The 17,852-nt window shown below is 35.2% G+C and overlaps 4 protein-coding genes across 17 annotated transcripts in view; 2 read left to right on the top strand and 2 right to left on the bottom strand.

The window, feature by feature from the left end:
* The first annotated feature begins 758 nt into the window (after positions 1–758).
* LOC140983585 (UDP-glycosyltransferase 76F1-like) lies at positions 759–2,198 on the top strand. The gene is made up of 2 exons (XM_073450676.1): positions 759–1,081; positions 1,153–2,198. Exons 1-2 carry the CDS (start codon positions 934–936, stop codon positions 2,043–2,045), a joined length of 1,041 nt encoding a protein of 346 aa, XP_073306777.1. The 5' UTR covers positions 759–933; the 3' UTR covers positions 2,046–2,198.
* A 704-nt stretch (positions 2,199–2,902) lies between these two features.
* LOC140983076 (UDP-glycosyltransferase 76B1-like) lies at positions 2,903–4,470 on the bottom strand. Its single transcript, XM_073449977.1, has 2 exons — positions 3,861–4,470; positions 2,903–3,793 (listed from the first exon to the last, which is right to left on the bottom strand). Exons 1-2 carry the CDS (start codon positions 4,354–4,356, stop codon positions 2,916–2,918), a joined length of 1,374 nt encoding a protein of 457 aa, XP_073306078.1. The 5' UTR covers positions 4,357–4,470; the 3' UTR covers positions 2,903–2,915.
* A 6,362-nt stretch (positions 4,471–10,832) lies between these two features.
* Positions 10,833–17,852, top strand: part of LOC140982990 (pentatricopeptide repeat-containing protein At3g53360, mitochondrial-like) — a 30,741-nt gene continuing 23,721 nt past the window's right edge. For 3 of the 14 annotated variants that reach the window (XM_073449805.1, XM_073449807.1, XM_073449809.1), the window contains exons 1-4: positions 10,836–11,134; positions 11,245–14,359; positions 14,923–14,977; positions 15,085–15,260. In XM_073449805.1, the coding sequence (XP_073305906.1) occupies positions 12,001–14,304 (2,304 nt within the window). In that variant the 5' untranslated portion in view covers positions 10,836–11,134; positions 11,245–12,000 and the 3' untranslated portion in view covers positions 14,305–14,359; positions 14,923–14,977; positions 15,085–15,260. Of the gene's footprint in view, positions 14,360–14,922; positions 14,980–15,084; positions 15,261–15,358; positions 15,422–17,852 lie in introns of those variants that run through there. The other 11 variants (XM_073449817.1, XM_073449814.1, XM_073449813.1 and 8 more) reach the window with 11 other exon arrangements.
* LOC140982908 (UDP-glycosyltransferase 76B1-like) lies at positions 15,887–17,407 on the bottom strand. The gene is made up of 2 exons (XM_073449692.1): positions 16,790–17,407; positions 15,887–16,663 (listed from the first exon to the last, which is right to left on the bottom strand). The coding sequence occupies exons 1-2, from the start codon at positions 17,230–17,232 to the stop codon at positions 15,979–15,981; spliced, it is 1,128 nt and encodes a 375-aa protein (XP_073305793.1). The 5' UTR covers positions 17,233–17,407; the 3' UTR covers positions 15,887–15,978.

Here is a 17,852-nt window from a genome sequence, read left to right as displayed (position 1 = left end):
ATAATGTTATACATTTAAAAAAATTGCTACTATTACTAACATCTATTTTATTTTATTTCTATTACTATTATAAATATGTGACTTTTATTTGTAAACTTCATATTTTATCGTTTTGTTTATTGTCATTTTTCATATTAGTTTAATATGATAATTAATAGTGTATTTAACTCAATCAAATTAATTATTATTTTTATTTTACTTTGTAAACTTACTATTTTACTTTTTTTTGGTTTTATAATTTGTGTAATGTTCATGATGTTCTTTAAGTTATTTTCTACGTTAGTTTAATATGATTATTAATAGAGCACTTAACCCAATCAAGCTATTTATTATTTTAATTTTACTTTTATTTTAAATTTAAATTTTACTTTTATTCTTAAATTTAAATTTAATTACTTTAATTTATACAATGACATCAAGTTAATAGAAAACCACTCTCATAATGTTATACATTAAAAAAATATTAATATTACGAACATTAAAATAATAATAGGAAGACGAATGGAGATGAGTGACATTGAAAAAAATTAAATAATTAAAAAATATTAAGGTCATATAAAACATCTTCTTCCCATTTAAAATAGAGGTATTTTAAGACTACTTATGTATCAACAAATATATGTGATTCAGAGAAAATATTTGTATGTAGGTGATTTCAATATAAACATTTAAGTTATTTAGTCAATTTTCGATATATGATGTTAAATAAATATTATCTATTTTCATTTGTAACCTTACCATTTTACCTTTTNGGATCCATCCAAGTACCCTCACTTCTTGTTTCACCTTATCCCCGGCGGATTATCGGAGGATCAATTGGACAAAGATGACCCTCTGAGTGCCATCCTTCTCATCAACACCGACTGTATCAAGCCCACTCGCGATTGCTTGGGGAAGCTATTGTCAACCCATAATGATACTGCGTGTATAATTATGGATGCTAATATGTTTTCCTCGCAAGCTGTTGTGGAGGGTCTTGGGATACCAAGGCTTGTGCTCAGGACTAGTAGTGTTTGTTCGTTTCTAGCCTTTGCCACTCTTCCTGTTCTTCGAGAAAATGGGTTCTACTCCGATGATCTGGGTATGCTTTAATTTCTTGGGGTTAATTAGTTGTGTTTGAGAAAATATTGACCCTTTCTTTTTTTTTATCAGATTCTAGAGGGGAGGATCCAGTTCTTGAGCTACCACCACTTAGAGTAAAAGACGTACGAGCAATTCACCTCCAGAGCCTGGATTTTACGCTGAAGATCATATCTAAAATATTAGAAGGAGCAAAGACAGCATCAGGCCTCATTTTCAATACGATCCAAGATCTTGAAGAGCCATATCTCGCCAATTTTCATGAGCCTTTTCGTTTTCCTACGTTTTTAATCGGGCCGTTTAACAAATTCTTTTCGGCAGCCTCGAGCAGTTTGTTGACACAAGATAGAAGCTCTGTTTCCTGGCTGGATACCCAAAAACCGGGTTCTGTTCTCTATGTTAGCTTTGGGAGTGCTGCAACCATCGACGGAGAGAGTCTAAGAGAAATGTCTCGGGGTCTAGCCAGTAGTATGCAGCCATTCTTGTGGGTGGTCAGGCCTGGATTAGTCAAAGGCTCGGAATGGCTCGAATCGTTGCCGAATGAATTCATGGAGGTTGTTAATCAAAGAGGATATATTGTCAAATGGGCACCTCAGCAAGAAGTGTTGTCTCATCCCGCCGTTGGTGGATTTTGGACTCACAGCGGATGGAACTCCATTCTCGAGAGTATTTGTGAAGGTGTTCCCACGATATGCTCGTCTTTTTTCGGAGATCAGAAAGTGAATTCCCGATACGTAACTGATGCCTGGAAACTTGGGATCAAATTGGAACATGGGTTCGAAAGAGAGGAGATTGAATCAGCAATCAGAAAATTAATGCTTGATAAAGAAGGCCAAGAAATAAGAGAAAGAGCCCTGTGTTTGAAGGAGAAAATAGATGTTTCCTTAAAAACAGATGGTTCTTCAAGCCAATCTCTGAATGCATTATCTGATCTCATCTCTTCGTTTAAATCTTCTGGTGCTTAAAAGTTTTAACAGCTGATCCTCGGCTGTTTTCCTGTGTCTTGTTTTTCCCAAATTAGGACAGGATCTCAAAAATTGCGAGGAAAATGTAACCTGTTATTGTATTATCGAATAAAATTCATAATTAATGGCTTGAGATTTCGCTATAAAATTAAATATATTGTTGATTAAGATTAGACAAAAACGTGTGTGAGACGGTCTCATGAATCGTATTTTGTGAGACAGATCTATTATTTGGGTCATCCATGAAAAAGTATTATTTTTTATGTTAAGAGAATTATTTTTTATTGTAAATATAAGTGGATTGACTCGTCTCACGTAAAAAAATTCGTTAGACCGTCTTACAAGATATCTAATCTTAAGTGTCATGTGTCAAAAAAAATGAAATATAGGAAACTAAAACTCAATTTTGACAANATGTTGTAAGAATTATTGTACAAATTTGGTTGTACAAGTAGCATTACTCCTTTTCTATTGACTAAAATAACATGAAAATCATTAATATATAATTTTCTGTAAATTAATCTCTTTCGATCTCATTTCTTTAACAACAATTATTGACAATAGAAATGTATTTTCACGTGCGTCGCACGTGTCTTTACCTAGTTAAAATAAAACTATGAAAAGATCTTAAAATTGATAAAAACTCGTGTGAGACGGTATCACCGGTCGTATTTGTGAGACGGATATCTTATTTGGGTCATCCATGAAAAAATATTACTTTTTATTCTAAGAGTATTACTTTTTATTGTGAATATCGGTAGTGTTAACCCGTCTCAAAGATTAAGATCCGTGAGACGGTCTCACATGATACACACTCCTTAACATTTAGACAGAATAAAATTATTATTTCAGGAAACTGCAGCTACAACTTCAAACAACCGAAGACTTAAATGAGGAGATGAAATCGGATAAAGCATTCACTGACGTGCTTGAAAAACCATCGATTTTCTCCTTCAAACACACAAGTCTCTCTATGATATCTTGCCGGCCTTCTCCTTCAAGCATGATTTTTCTGATAGCTGATTCGATCTCCTCTCTTTGCAACCCGCATTCCAATTTGATCCCAAGTCTCCAGACGTCGTTTATGTATCGGGAATTCACCGTCTGATCTCCAAAGAAAGACGAGCAAATCATCGGAACACCTTCACAAACACTCTCCAGAATGGAGTTCCATCCGCTGTGAGTCCAAAATCCACCAACGGCAGGATGAGATAGCACTTCTTGCTGAGGTGCCCATTTGACAATGTATCCCCTTTTACCAGTAACCTCCATGAATTCATCCGGCAACGATTCGAGCCACTCCGAGCCTTGGACTAATCCAGGCCTGACCACCCACAAGAATGGCTGCATACTATTGGCCAGACCCCAAGCCACTTCAATTAGATTCTTTTCATCCATTGCCGCGAGACTCCCGAAGCTTACGTAAAGAACAGAACTCGTCTTTTGGGTATCCAGCCAATAAATGGAGCTCCTGTCTTGCGTCAACAAACTGCTTGAGGCCGCGGAAAAGAATTTGTGAAACGGACCGATTAGAAACGTGGGTAGCCGAAAATGCTCATGAAGATTGGCTATATTTGGCTCTTCGAGATCTTGGAAGGTGTTGAAAATGAGGCCTGATGCTTTCTTTGTTCCTTCAACCATATCATTTACGATCTTTAGCGTATCATCCAGGTTCCGGATGTGAATTCCTAGTACATCTTTTACTTTAAGTGGTGGTAGTTCAACAACTGGATCCTCCCATCTAGAATCTGGTTACAAAAAAGGGTCAATCTTTTCTCAAACACAGTTAATTAAGCCCAAGAAATTGGAACATACCCAGATTATCAGAGTAGAACCCTTTTTCTCGAAGACCAGGAAGAGCAGCAAAGGTTAAAAAGGAACAAACACTGCTAGTCCGGAGCGCAATCCTTGGTATGCCAAGATCCTCCGCAACAGCTTGCGAGGAATATATCATAGCATCCGTAATCATACATACAATATCATCGTGGGCGGATAATAACTTCCCCAAGCACTCACTGAAGAGGGGGATACAGTCGGTGTTGAGGATATGGAGGACACGCAGAATGTCGTGTTTGGATGCTTGATCTTCCGATACTCCGTCGGGGATGAGATGAAACATGAAGTGAGGGTACTTGGATGGATCCGGGGAGTTGAACTGAGTGTGTATTATGGAGATTGTGAAGCCTTTGGAGTGGAGAATGTCGGCCAGCTGAATCATCGGGTTTATGTGGCCTTGAAATGGTAGCGGGAAGAGGATTATTCTGCATGTTTTTGTGTGTTTAGTGGCTTTGCTGGGATTATCCATGGACATACTACCAGTTTCTTCTTTCCCTGTGGAAGAAAGTTGCTCTACGTTTGCTGGAATTGACACAGTTCAGACACATGGAGAAGGATAAGATGTGATACATTGCCATTTTTTTTTTCAAAATTGATTAAAAACTATTATTTATAAAGTTTTAGGTGGAAAAAAATAATGGTTAATTATCGGGTATTTAATATATTTAGAATTTATTTTTCTTGTTTGCTGTTATAATTTTTTGTAATAGGTAAATGTCAAATACAATAAATAAAAATGATATTAAGACAAAAAAAACAGTTAATTATGGGAATATATAGAAAAATCTCAAAATAAAGCACCAAATTAATATTCGAAATATTATGGTTGTCAATTCGGATGGTTTGGGTGGGTTGGGTCGAGTTGAGCATTAGTACTAGGATGAGCATTAGTACTATTCAAAAACTGCTCAACCCGAACCTTAAACCGAGTCAACCCGAACCCGAACCTGAATCAACCCGATTAACTCGATTAACCCGATTTTGATTTTTTTTTTTAAAAAAATAAAATTCAATTTTTTTAAAAAAATTTAAACACATAATAACAAAATCTCCCTCGTATATATGATTTAAATTTGAAAATCTAATTGTAAAAAAATAAACTATATTTACTAAATCAAATAAACAATTGTTTAAAAAATAAAAAATATTCAAAATAAATATTAAATTATGAAAATTTATGATATAAATATACAATAAATATTTTTTCAGACATATAATATATAAAAATGTAGGCAATATTTATTAATTAAATTTTTTTAAAAAAATTAAAATTTTCGGGTCAACTCGGGTGAACCCAACCCGACCCGATCATTTTTTTCGGATCAGCTATCGGGTCCAATCCGATCTGACCCGAACCAGAAAACCCCAGACTCAAACTTATATATTTTCGGGTTGAATCGTGTCGGGTTGATGAGTCGTATCTGATTTTGACAACTTACGAAATATGTGTATGGGTATCAATCACAAGACCGACTAAATAATAAAAAATAGACGGGATGTTCATCGTAATTATAATTATAAAGTTTAAATCTTGTAGCTCACGAGAACCCTTCTGAAATTTTTGCATAAATGGTTTACGGTCTTAAATAAATCTAGAATAGGTCTTTTGTGAGACGGTCTCACGAATCTTTATCTGTGAGACGAGTCAATCCTACCTATATTCACAATAAAAAGTAATACTCTTAGCATAAAAAGTAATATTTTTTCATAGATGACCCATATAATAGATCCGTTTCACAAAATACGACCCGTGAGATCGTCTCACACAAGTTTTTGCCATCAATCTATTTAATGTTTGATCAATCAGATTATGTTATAATAAAAGAAATCGTTTTTATAAAAAATTATAATTGATGAATGTCGTTACTAAGATTTTAAAGGATGAGTTGAACTTCAATATATTAACTGAGTGTGCGCGACTTATTTTAATTAAATATAATTTTTTAAACTAAACCCATGGAATATAGAAAATTATATCCAATGAATTAAAACGATTCACTAATCAAACTTCATTAGTTCCACCTATGCATTGTGCACAACTAATTAGATTAAGAATAAGTCTCATGTGAGACCGTCTCATGGATCCTAATCTGTGAGACAGATCAACCCTACCCATATACACAACAAAATGTAATACTCTTAGCATAAAAAGTAATACTTTTTCATGGATGACCCAAATAATAGATCCGTCTCACAAATACGACCCGTGAGACCGTCTCACACAAGTTTTTGCCTTAGATTAATACAATGCATGATCAGTTGTTTTATGGTGAGTATTATATCGATTACATTAAATTAATCATCAACCAAATTAATTCACAAATTCGGTTTTAATTCAGAAAATCGGTTTTAATTTTAGAAAGTATCGGTCCAATATGTTCGGTTTTTAGTTTTTATAGAAAAGAATTCGGTTAACAGAATTATTAAATTTTGAATTTTTTTATTAGACTTTACATATGATTTATAATATTTGTTGGTAACATGAAATTTGATTAAATTTGGTGGGATTTGAAATTACAAAGTTTATTGATAAAATTAGATTTCAAATTAGATTAGTATTTGATGAGATTTTATAGGATTTCATTTAATTTAGTGAAATCTTTACAAAATTGATTGGATTTCTTGAGATTTGATTTTTAAAAACAATCATATTATTTTCACTACTAAATTTATATTACTTTTTCTAATTTTGTTTTTTTTCAGAATACCATTTATCCAAGAGAAAATCAAATAAAAATAATTTTATATTTAAAAATCTTTATAAATTGTTTTTTATTTAAAAAACTTTATTCTTTTTAATACTAACAACCTAATTTATCAAAATTTATTAACTTTATTTTTAATTTCATATTCATCAACTTTATATTTTTTCATTTCTTAAAAAAACTATCTAACAATTTTTTTATATGTTAAAAACAACTTTTTGTTCTTGATAAAAAAAATATGAGTATTTATATAAATATTGTTGATAAAAAAGGAATTTTAAAAACAAGAAATACAAATTTTTAATATAAAAATATTATTTTAAATTTTCAAATAAACTTCAAAATTACATTTTAAATCTTTTCCAAACAGCAAAATAGAATTCCAATTCCATGGATTTCAAATCCAAAACCATTTTTTTATATCCAAACACATTGTTAATGTTATATATTTAATATTGTACATAATTTTTGTTATTTTTTATTTTTTGTAGGCATACCATAATTTATTATGTAATAAATTTCATATTTCAATTATTAATTCTATATATAATTTTTATTTTTAGTTTATTAAAAAAATGTGTTAAATTCGATAACCTGTAGAAATAACGGATTATAATTCGGTTCGTGATCCATCATGAGTCTCGACTATATTCATGTATCACTAATGATCATGATCGTAGGTTGATTGAACATGAGTAGTAGCTAGTTCCTACATACTTAAAACAGAGGAAACAGGGAAAAAAGGAAGTGACCAGTAATTCACATATATACGGATGGTTCCTGGAGTCAACAGCCAAGCTTTTCTTCATTCATTCAAGCACCGAAAACAAGAGGCACAAGTGAGGGAAAAGAAAGGAAGTTTTGAGAGAACCAAAAGATAGATTGTTAGATGAAATCTCATTTGTAAATTCTCTCATTGGCACATTTTTGTAAACTGACTTGTTCTATGAATAAAAGGATTGCTGCTCTCTCGAGGATTTAAGCCACTTTGGCTGAACCATGTAAATGACCTGTGTTATTTCTTTGATTTCTGATTATCTTGTTTCTCGATTAGTTAGTGTGAGTGCCATCAAATTGATTGATTGATTCTTCTGAGAAAGGACAAATAGAATCTGCCATAGAACAATCTTGAGTCTCAATACAATCTTGATTCACAGACCTGAGAAAAAGAGAGATCATTAGTTGAATTCATAACAGTTTGGTTAATTCGGTTTTAGCTAGAAATTCAGTTCGATTCGGTTAGCCTAAAAAAATCGGTTAAATCAGTTTTGGTTAATTCGGTTCCGTCTTCGGGGTGCTTCATTTCCCTTTGTTGATTCTACACCAATATAGATAAATCACAATTAAAGGAACTGGTGGCATTCTTGAAATGTTATAACGAGCCCGAGATCACTTTGACTGTAAATGGTGTTGGAAAACAACTAAAACTATTCTAAATCAAATATAGTAATCTTCAACTTCACCAAGGCACCATAATTTATTCAGGAAATAGCTGTTAGAACTTCAAGCACTAGAAGATTTAAATGAAGAGATGAGATCAGATAAAGCGTTTAGTGATTGGCTCGAAAAACCGTCTGTTTTGGAGGAAAGATCCATTTTCTTCTTTAAACACACAAGTCTTTCTCTTATATCTTGGCCTTCTCTGTCGAGCATTATTTTTCTGATAGCTGATTAATCTCCAGCAGACAGAACCAGCAGTAGAAGAGTTCAGTAGCGAGATTCCAGCAGATAGCTACTGATTCAGCTTAAACTTGTAACTGAAACATTTAACATGGAATAAAGGCTGCTAATGACAGATTATGATCATTAATTGGAAGACTAACAGTCAGAATTTTGCATATAAATAACACTATCATGTCTCTGAAATGGGTTACACAAACCTTGAGTTATCACTTGAATTTACGAGCTAAGAGAGTGCCTATTTTCGAGCAGTAGAAACCAGTATCAAGAACAATAAGATTTTCAGACTTCAACCGAAACTCTCTAGCAAATTACTGTAAGTGGGCTTATGTATAAATATCTTGAAACCAGTTTGATGATTTCTGTTTTAAAGCAAATTATAAGTATTCTTGATTTCTGATATCTGGTTTTGAAGCACTGAAACCTAGTGAACTAATGGTAGGAATACATATTCTGAACATTACTGAATTCTGATTACTGGCCTCACCCCTTAGAAGAGAGAACATATAAGAGACTGATATCAGTTTAGCCATGAAATTCACTAACGTGCTCAGTGCTTGCTTACTTGCTAAATTTCTGATTTCTGTTCTGATGACTGATTCTTGAATATTGATTCCTGTTCTGAAAATAAGAATTTATGTATATTATTTGTATTACTGTTTTCTGTTAAAATGGTTTCGAAAACTGGGAGTTATTCCCGTCCCCGCTTACTGAGTGACGATCATATCACTCACCCACCAAAACCATCTCAGATAAGAACTCGGAAGAGATGTTAGAAGAAGAGGAGCAGAATAAATTTTGGGGCTGGTGAAGAAGACCATTGTTTCTCAGATTCTAGTTTATGTTTTTCCGCTGCATCTGTTTAGATATGGCTATGTTTGGTTTTACATTTCCGCTATAAAACATTATCATTCGAATTTGTATCAGACAATGAATATTCGGTATTATGAATAAAACGACTGGTTTCTGAATTTTGTACTTCTGAAACTTGTTGTTTTCGAATGTAAATTTGAGAGCAACGCCGATGTCGACTAACTCCATCGCGGGACGTGAAAGTATCATCATGGTTTGACAATAGCTTACCCAAGCAATCGCGAGTGGGCCTGATACAGTCGGTGTTTAGGAGACGGATGAGACGCAAAGGGTCATCTTTGTCCGCCTGATCCTCCGAAAAGCCACCGGGGTAAGGTGAAACGAGAAGTGAGGGTACTTGGATGGATCTGGGGAGTTGTATTGATGGTATAGGATGGAGATTGTGAAGCCTCTGGAGTGGAGAATATTGGCCAGCTGAAGCATCGGGTTCATGTGGCCTTGAAATGGTAGCGGGAAGAGGATTACTCTCTGTGTCTTTGTGTGTTGTGAGATGGGTTTGCTGGGATTATCCTCCATGGAATCACGATCCGATCTTCGAGCTTTTTTTCACTGAACAAATATCGTTCTGTTACTTGGAACAGACAAAGTAGGCAAATGTAATCGTGAATGGTTGTAGAAAGTCAACATAAGAGGATACCTTGGAACCAACAATAGTCAAGTAAACATAATTCTCTATGGCCCCCACTTTATCACAAGCCCAATAACCCAAAGCCCATTCTTTAAAGCCTTGGCCTACTAAGTTGTAATGTATTATTTTAAAAGACTGATTGTTCCCAGCAGCCAAAGCGTGGGTTTTGGGACAGAGGCAGTAGCGTGAAAGTGTGCGCTGTACCCTCCATTCTTCTTTTGCGTGCAGTGCTCTTTGCTTGGTATATATGAGCTCCTCTCTTCTCTTCTTCCTCTCTATTCCTCAAGTGATATACAAGAGTGTGTGTGAAATTGGAAACTGCCTTCGGTTATTTGTGCTGCCTCGATCAGTGTTGTTTTCTGCATTGGTTAAGTTTGCCTACTGTGTGTGGTGAGTTGTGTGCTTATGGGCTATTTGCTTAGGGTTGAGTTGGTTATCAGTAACCGGGGTTTTGATCATGGATCTTTTGTGGTCTTCGTCTTGGTTTGCTACGTATTTGGAGAGGTCAAAATCAGTTTGTCTGAGTCTTGTTTTATCATAACATATCATATTGTATTGTTTCTAGTTTTGGTGAAAGTTGCAGGTTGGCCACACGGGTGACCGATGGACACATAACATCTATCTATTAATATTAATATTTAAAAAATCTGGATCGACAAAATATGACATAAGAAAGAAATATATAACAAGAATTCCGAAGTTCCGATCTTCTTGTATAGATATATAGAACACAAAAATATTTTTTTCTTGCTCGATTTCTTTGGGAACACACTATAGTCATAGACAGGATTAGGATACATTGGAAAATTGATGTTATTTGCTTTCACGTATTTTTGAAAGAGTCGCTAAATCAAGTTTTATTTTAGCATTAAAATTTTCAGTCATGTAACCCACTCCGCCATAAAAATGGGAGCTGGACTCGAACTCGGCCCCGCCCCAAAACCAGGCTGGTTCTGATCCTGGATGCTATTTCTCTTAGCAGCTCTCCCGACTAGAAAAGGCTGTTTCAACTCATTGGGGACTTTACGAAAACAAGTTGGCCTATACGAAATGGATTGTACAATATGGGCCTAAACATAACACGGTTCGGGTTGCTTTCTATATGGGCTTCTTTTGTCTCCTATAATCTTTGGGCTTCTTCATATTTTCAGTAGTGTAGATAGTTACAGTCGATGAAGAACGCTTCCTGCTCGACGAATTGCCTGAGAAAACTTCCATAGAATCGGAGTACTTTCTAGCCCATATCCTTATTGCCTGAATGATTCAGCCATTAGCCCGCATTTTTCAGTGTCCCACACCTCATGATCGGTCCGCATTGCTGTTGCTGTGGCTCCGGATGACGAGTGTGACATACCAAACGTGCTCAGGTATCTATCCATCTGTGCAACTGATATAATTACTTCTCACATTAGGGCTGTGTTAACTTGAGTAAGATCATGTTGCCTCGTCTCATACACATATTTCACTGTGTTAACAGCCTATCTAATAGATCCCAGCTGCATATGGAATTCAGAAATTTGTACTGTTAAAAGTCATAACTTCTGAAGGTACTTCAATAATTTATTTTGTGAAATGAAAGATGGCTGGCTCAATCTTGTTTTACTTAATTTCATGTAAAATTTTAAAATTGAATGGCCTAGATGAGCATCTGTTATTTTCAACATATTGTAAATAAGCTCGGATTTTTGCTCGACAAATGAATTTTGTCTCAATCTTCCAGAGAGTAACTTAGCATTCTCGTTTTTTCTTGCCAACAAGCTTTTTGAACTATATTCAAAATCCTCTATTTCAGGGATTATAATTATAATTTATTGTAGTAAGAATTTCCTTATCATAGGTTTTCTGTAAAGGATTTCAATAAATTCAAAGTTGTTTCCTAATCACTTATGTAGAAGGTCAAATTTCTAAGTAAAATACAACAAATCATCTTTGTTTCTTTTGGTTGTTCGAAACATGGTGAAATTCATAACCTTAAACTGTGAGTTTTTATGGTTATGGTTTTTTTAGCTTACCCTTCCTCTCCAAGGACTTTGACTTTGTTATGTATTTTGTACAGTTTCAATACCATTTCTGGTTGAGTTATTTTTTTTTGCCTTGCCATTGAACATGTATGTGTATTCTGATTTACTTGAGTGGCGGATATAATTGTAATCTTCACTCAGTCTACTGGTATTTAGTATTATATGAGAGACGTGAACTGGTGGAATTCTTTGTCCTTCTGCCGTAGAAGAAAATGTTGAAAAGATTGCAGCCTATTCGGCAGTGTACCAGTATCTATACCAACCTTAAAAATAACGTTGCAATCCCTTACTTAAAAAATGAACAGTCATTCAATGATCACATTAGCTCCTTGTGCAAGGAAAAGCTTTTCAAAGATGCCCTTCGAGGCTTTGACATTCTAGAACAAAATGAAGATTACATCATATATCCAAGTACCTATGCACATTTGATCTCTGCATGCGCATCTCTGAGGTCCCTGGAATATGGAAAAAGAATTCATGACCACATCTTGAAGTTCAACTTGCAACCTGATGTAATCCTTGAGAACCATATTCTTAACATGTACGGAAAATGTGGGTCTATGAAGGATGCTAGGAAGGTCTTTGATAACATGCAGGACCGGAATGTCGTGACTTGGACAGCACTTATTACTGGATACTCACTGAATGGTCCAGATATTGAAGCCATAAATTTATATATCCTCATGCAGCAGTTAGGTCATATGCCAGATCATTTCACATTCGGCAGTGTGCTTAAAGCATGTTCAAGTGTGAATGATGCTGATTTTGCAGGGCAGCTGCATGCGCAGGTAGTTAAATCTGAATTTGGTTCCCACCTTATCACTCAAAATGCTCTCATCACAACGTATGCCAAGTTTGGTCAGATAAATGTTGCACGTGATGTCTTCTCGCGTATCAAATCAAAGGATTTGATTTCATGGAGTTCAATGATAGCCGGGTTTTCAAAATTCGGTTGTGAGTGGGACGCCCTTAGCTGTTTTAAGGATATGCTTATTTGGGGTACTTACCATCCAAACGAATTTATTTTTGGCAGTGTTTTTAGTGCTTGTGGCTTTCTTGGACAACCTGACTATGGAAGACAGGTACATGGTATAAGCATAAAATATGGTTTTGCAGGAGATTCTTTCACAGGTTGTTCTATGACAAATATGTATGCAAAATGTGGTTTCCTGAGTTCAGCAAAAACAGCATTCGATCTCATAGAAGTTCATGATACAGTGTCCTGGAATGCAATGATAGCGGGTTTTGCTAACGGTGGTGATGCGAATGAAGCTATGTTGATTTTTTCTGAGATGAGGCATTTGGGGTTGAAACCAGATGATATCACAGTTCGTTCTTTGTTATGTGCTTTCACAGATACATTTGCACTGTCTCAGGGGATACAGGTGCACTCCTCCATTATAAAGATGGGACTAGATCTCGAGATTTCAGTCTGCAACACGCTGCTTACAATGTATGCTAATTGCTCAAGTTGTGATGATTCGTATAAAATGTTTGAGGAGATTCGAAGCAATGCAGACCTTGTTTCTTGGAACGCTATTATTACAATGTGTATGCATCACAGACAGGTTGAAGAAGTTATATCATTGTTTAAAATGATGTTACTATTGTATGGGAAGTGTGACCATATCACGTTAGCAAATGTAATAGGGGCTTGCAGAAAAGCTGCCTTTTTGGAGATGGGAGGTCAGGTTCACTGCTATGCCGTGAAGTCTGGGATTTATTTTGATAATTTGGTTATGAATACATTGATTGATTTGTATACGAAGTGTGGATCTATTGAAAGAGGTAGAAAGCTCTTTGATTACATGGAAAATATTGATGTTGTATCCTGGAGTAGTTTGATTGTAGGGTATGCTCAATTTGGCTATAGTGAAGAATCTCTGAAACTTTTTAAAGAAATGAAGAAGCTAGGTGTAAAGCCAAATGAAGTGACGTTGGTAGGAGTTTTAACGGCTTGTAGTCATGTTGGACTGGTGGAAGAAGGGCTGCAATTGTTCAAATCTATGGAGAAGGAACATGGCGTAGTCCCCACAAGAGAGCATTATTCATGCGTCGTTGACTTGCTTGCTAGAGGTGGTCGCATCCATGATGCAGAAGATTTGATCAATAAAATGCCATTTAAACCTGATATTGTAACATGGAAAACTCTACTCGCTGCCTGTAAAACTCGTAATAATCTTGAGGTTGGAAAACGGGTTACTGAGAATATATTGAAGATTGATCCTTCCAATTCTGCTGCTCATGTGTTACTCTGCAGCTTGTATGCTTCCTCTGGTGATTGGGAAGACTTTGCCACATCTAGAAGTTTAATGAAAGAAAAGGGTGTGAAGAAAATTCCTGGTCAAAGCTGGATTGAAGTCAAGGACAGATTGCATGCTTTTTTAGCAAATGATGGAATTCATCCAGAGAGGGAAAAAATATATTCAATTTTAGACGAGTTGTGGTCACACATTCTCAATGATGGTTATATTCCAACATGGGAATATAGTTTGCTATTAGGATATGCCCGGTAAATCATACATCAGCATTAAGGGAAAGGCTCTCCATTATTGCACAGTTAAATTTTGGGTACTATTCTGTTACTTATTTTGTTTTTTGTAGTTTTGGTCATAGTTTGATATAAAATGATGGTTGTGCTTTTGATTCATGCTTGTATAGGTAAAACTTTCTAGAGTTCTATAGAAAATAAAACCAGTTCTACCTCTAAGTACAATCAAAATAACATTTAAAGACGCCTATGAGAAAATGAAACATATATATATATATATATATATGCGTGTGTTTATGTGTGATCAAAATTTAAAGGTAACTAATAATCCGAGATATGCCATCAATAAAAAAATAAGGGTAATGTTGTTGCTCTATGAAACTTCATCTACTAATTGGAAGAGCTATTTCGTTAAATGTACAGTTAAGTCCATGTGGCTGTTGTTAGGCTTGTGTAGTTATTCCATTTGATTCATGCCTGTTTGAGGTATTGCATCTTCGTATATAAATTTTTAGGTTTACGGACACCTATGAATCAAATTTCATTTGCTCTCTATTATAAATTATCTTTCTTTCCATGTTAAGGTTCTAATTTAATCCATTTACATATGTATTGATTTATATGTTTTTGCTGCTCTTTATAGGGTTCCTTGGGACTACTATTTTTCTGCTGGAGACCATGTATTTCAAAATTTAATGGTGGGTGGAACATGCGGAGTGGGATATGTATTCATTCGGTTTTAGAAATTATTAGCATATTATAACTATGATTGGTTCAAGCTAACATTTAGAACCTCTTTGAGTAGGTAAAACATGGGATCTCAGTATTTTATGCCTACATGAATGCTCGGTACACTTGATATGGTGGATTTGAGACACCGGAGAAGTGAGCCACCGGTGCATTTGGTAGACATACAGTTGTATGCTTGTAGATGAATCAAATAATCTTTGGGTTTGCGAGCCTCGATATGAGAATGAAAAGGTACGTAGTGTTTATTGTAATTTTTGCTGTTTGTATTATACATAATTTATTCGAAGTTCGTATAAAACTATGAGTTGATGTTTGATCTGATGAAAAAGTTCTCCAGTGCAGCAGTCTATTTTGAAGCAGAAATCTCTTGGATTCAAACATATGTTCANGAGTTGTGATTGAAAGTTTCCCGGGAGTTGAGAGTTATAACCTAAAGTTTGGGATATGTATACTGGGAGTTTTTTTGTTTGTTTCTATATTTACTCGGTTGTGAGCCTCTATAGCAGTGTATTACCTTTTACAAGTGTTTATGATGAATCCTTTATTTTCAATTTCCTCTCGAATGTTCTATCGTCATTTCAATTTAAAAAAATTATAACTTTAATTTTAAAATTTTAAAAAAAAACATTTTCTTATTTTTTTTCCGGATAACATGTATAGTGTGTGGTAAGATGGCTAGTATATGTATGGCTCGCCAAAATTGTGTTTTCTCTTATTCACACGACGAATTTCCGTAGTTCGAGTACTTCGTACTTTTTGTGGATGATTGACATTGATGTGTCACATCCTCTCAAACGAAGCATTTGAGCTAGCTGAATCTGCATAATGGCTTGTTATCCAACAAATATAGCAGACACTGAATCACACAACGGAAGACTAGTAGCATTTTATAAAGATAATAATTCCAAACCAGATAGTGTAATCTCCTCAGGAAACAACAGTTAAAAATCTAAAGACCAGCAGATCTAAACGAAGAGATCAAATCAGATAAAGCATTTAGATATTGGCTTGAAAAACCATCTGTTTTCAAGGAAACATCTATTTTCTCCTTCAAACACAAGAGTCTTTCCCTTATTTCCTGGCCTTCTCTGTCAAGCATTATTTTTCGGATTGCTGATTCTATCTCCTCTCTTTTAAACTCATTTTCCAATTTGATCCCAAGTTTCCAGGTGTCATTTACGTATCGGGAATTCACTGTCTGATCTCCGAAAAAGGACGAGCAAATCATCGGAACACCTTCGCAAATACTCTCAAGAACAGAGTTCCATCCACTGTGAGTCCAAAATCCACCAACGGCAGGATGAGATAGCACTTCTTGCTGAGGTGCCCATTTAACAATGTATCCTCTTTGACTAGTAACCTCCANGTCCTGTGTCAACAAACTGCTTGACGCTGCCGAAAAGAATTTGTGAAACGGGCCTATTAAAAACGTGGGCATGCGAAAATGGTCATGGAGATTGGCGAGATTTGGCTCTTCAAGATCTTGGAAGGTGTTGAAAATGAGGCCTGATGCCATCTTTGTTCCTTCAACCATATTGCGTATGATCTTCAATGCATGATTCGGGTCCGGTCTTTGAACTGATGGAATGTCTTTTACTCTAAGTGGTGGTAGCTCAGGAACTGGATCCTCCCTTCTGGAATCTGATCAACAAAGGGTCAATCCTTTCTCGGACAATTTTCATAGTCTCAAATACAGTTAAAATAAGCCCAAGAAATTTATAAAACATACCCAGATTATATTAGAGTAGTACCCTTTTTACTGAAGAAGAGGAAGAGTGGCAAAGGCTAAAAAGGAACAAATACTACTGGTCCTGAACACGATCCTTGGTATCCCAAGATTCTCCACCACATCTTTCGAGCAATACATCATAGCATCGGTAATTATACACGCAATATCATCATGCGTTGATAATAACTTCCTCAAGCACTCGCGAGCGGGCCCGATGCAGTCGGTGTTGAGGAGATGGAGGACATTCAGAATTTCATGTATGGATGCTTGATCTTCCGATAATCCGTCGGGGATAAGGTGAAACGTGAAGTGAGGATACTTTGATGGATCTGGAGAGTGGAACTGAGTGTGTATGATGGAGATTGTGAAGCCTCTGGAGTGGAGTATGTTGGCTAGCTGAATCATCGGGTTTATGTGGCCTTGAAATGGTAGCGAGAAGAGGATTATTCTGCATGCTTTGCTTGGATTCTCCATGGATACACAGTCCTCGAGCTTTTTTACACGGAAGACAGTAGACAACGGAGTAACGTCAGAATAAATAATTTGTAATCATTGATGGAAGAATGTCATTTCGGTCATTCATGTTTGCAAATTTGCCCCATTCGTCGTCCATATTATAATATTTCTTCTAACTCTGATTTTTTGTTATTTTCCAACGCGACATCTACACGATATCGATGTATGCAATAGTATTATTATTACAAAAATGAGCTTTAATTGTCAAAAGATTAAAAAAATTATAAGATTAATATTAAAATTTATCCATACAAATTGATCAAAATGCAAAAGATAAACATACAAAACAAAAAAGATTGATTTTGTCAGTGTTATTTGCTGAAAGATATTGAGTGGGTCTCATGTGAGTGTCAGTGTTATTTGATGAAAGATATTGAGTGGGTCTCATGTGAGATCGTCTCACGGATTTTAATCTGTGAGACGGGTCAACCCTACCCATATTCACAATAAAAATTAATACTTTTAGCATAAAAAGTAATACTTTTTCATGGATGACCCAAATAAGAGATCCATCTCACAAATACGACCCGTGAGACCGTCTCACACAAGTTTTTGCCAAGATATTTATGGCCATATAT

Source organism: Primulina huaijiensis, chromosome 8 (assembly GCF_012295235.1).
Source record: "Primulina huaijiensis isolate GDHJ02 chromosome 8, ASM1229523v2, whole genome shotgun sequence".
NCBI lineage: Eukaryota > Viridiplantae > Streptophyta > Magnoliopsida > Lamiales > Gesneriaceae > Primulina > Primulina huaijiensis.
Note: the sequence above shows the minus strand (reverse complement) of the source record. Positions and strands in the feature narration are given on the sequence as shown.

Coding starts and splice junctions, on each gene's coding strand:
- LOC140983585 (XM_073450676.1), top strand. CDS start 934: ATGGATGCTAATATGTTTTCCTCGCAAGCTGTTGTGGAGGGTCTTGGG. Junction 1,082..1,152: donor GTTCTACTCCGATGATCTGG/GTATGCTTTAAT, acceptor TTTTTTTATCAG/ATTCTAGAGGGGAGGATCCA.
- LOC140983076 (XM_073449977.1), bottom strand. CDS start 4,356: ATGTCCATGGATAATCCCAGCAAAGCCACTAAACACACAAAAACATGC. Junction 3,794..3,860: donor GTTCTACTCTGATAATCTGG/GTATGTTCCAAT, acceptor TTTTGTAACCAG/ATTCTAGATGGGAGGATCCA.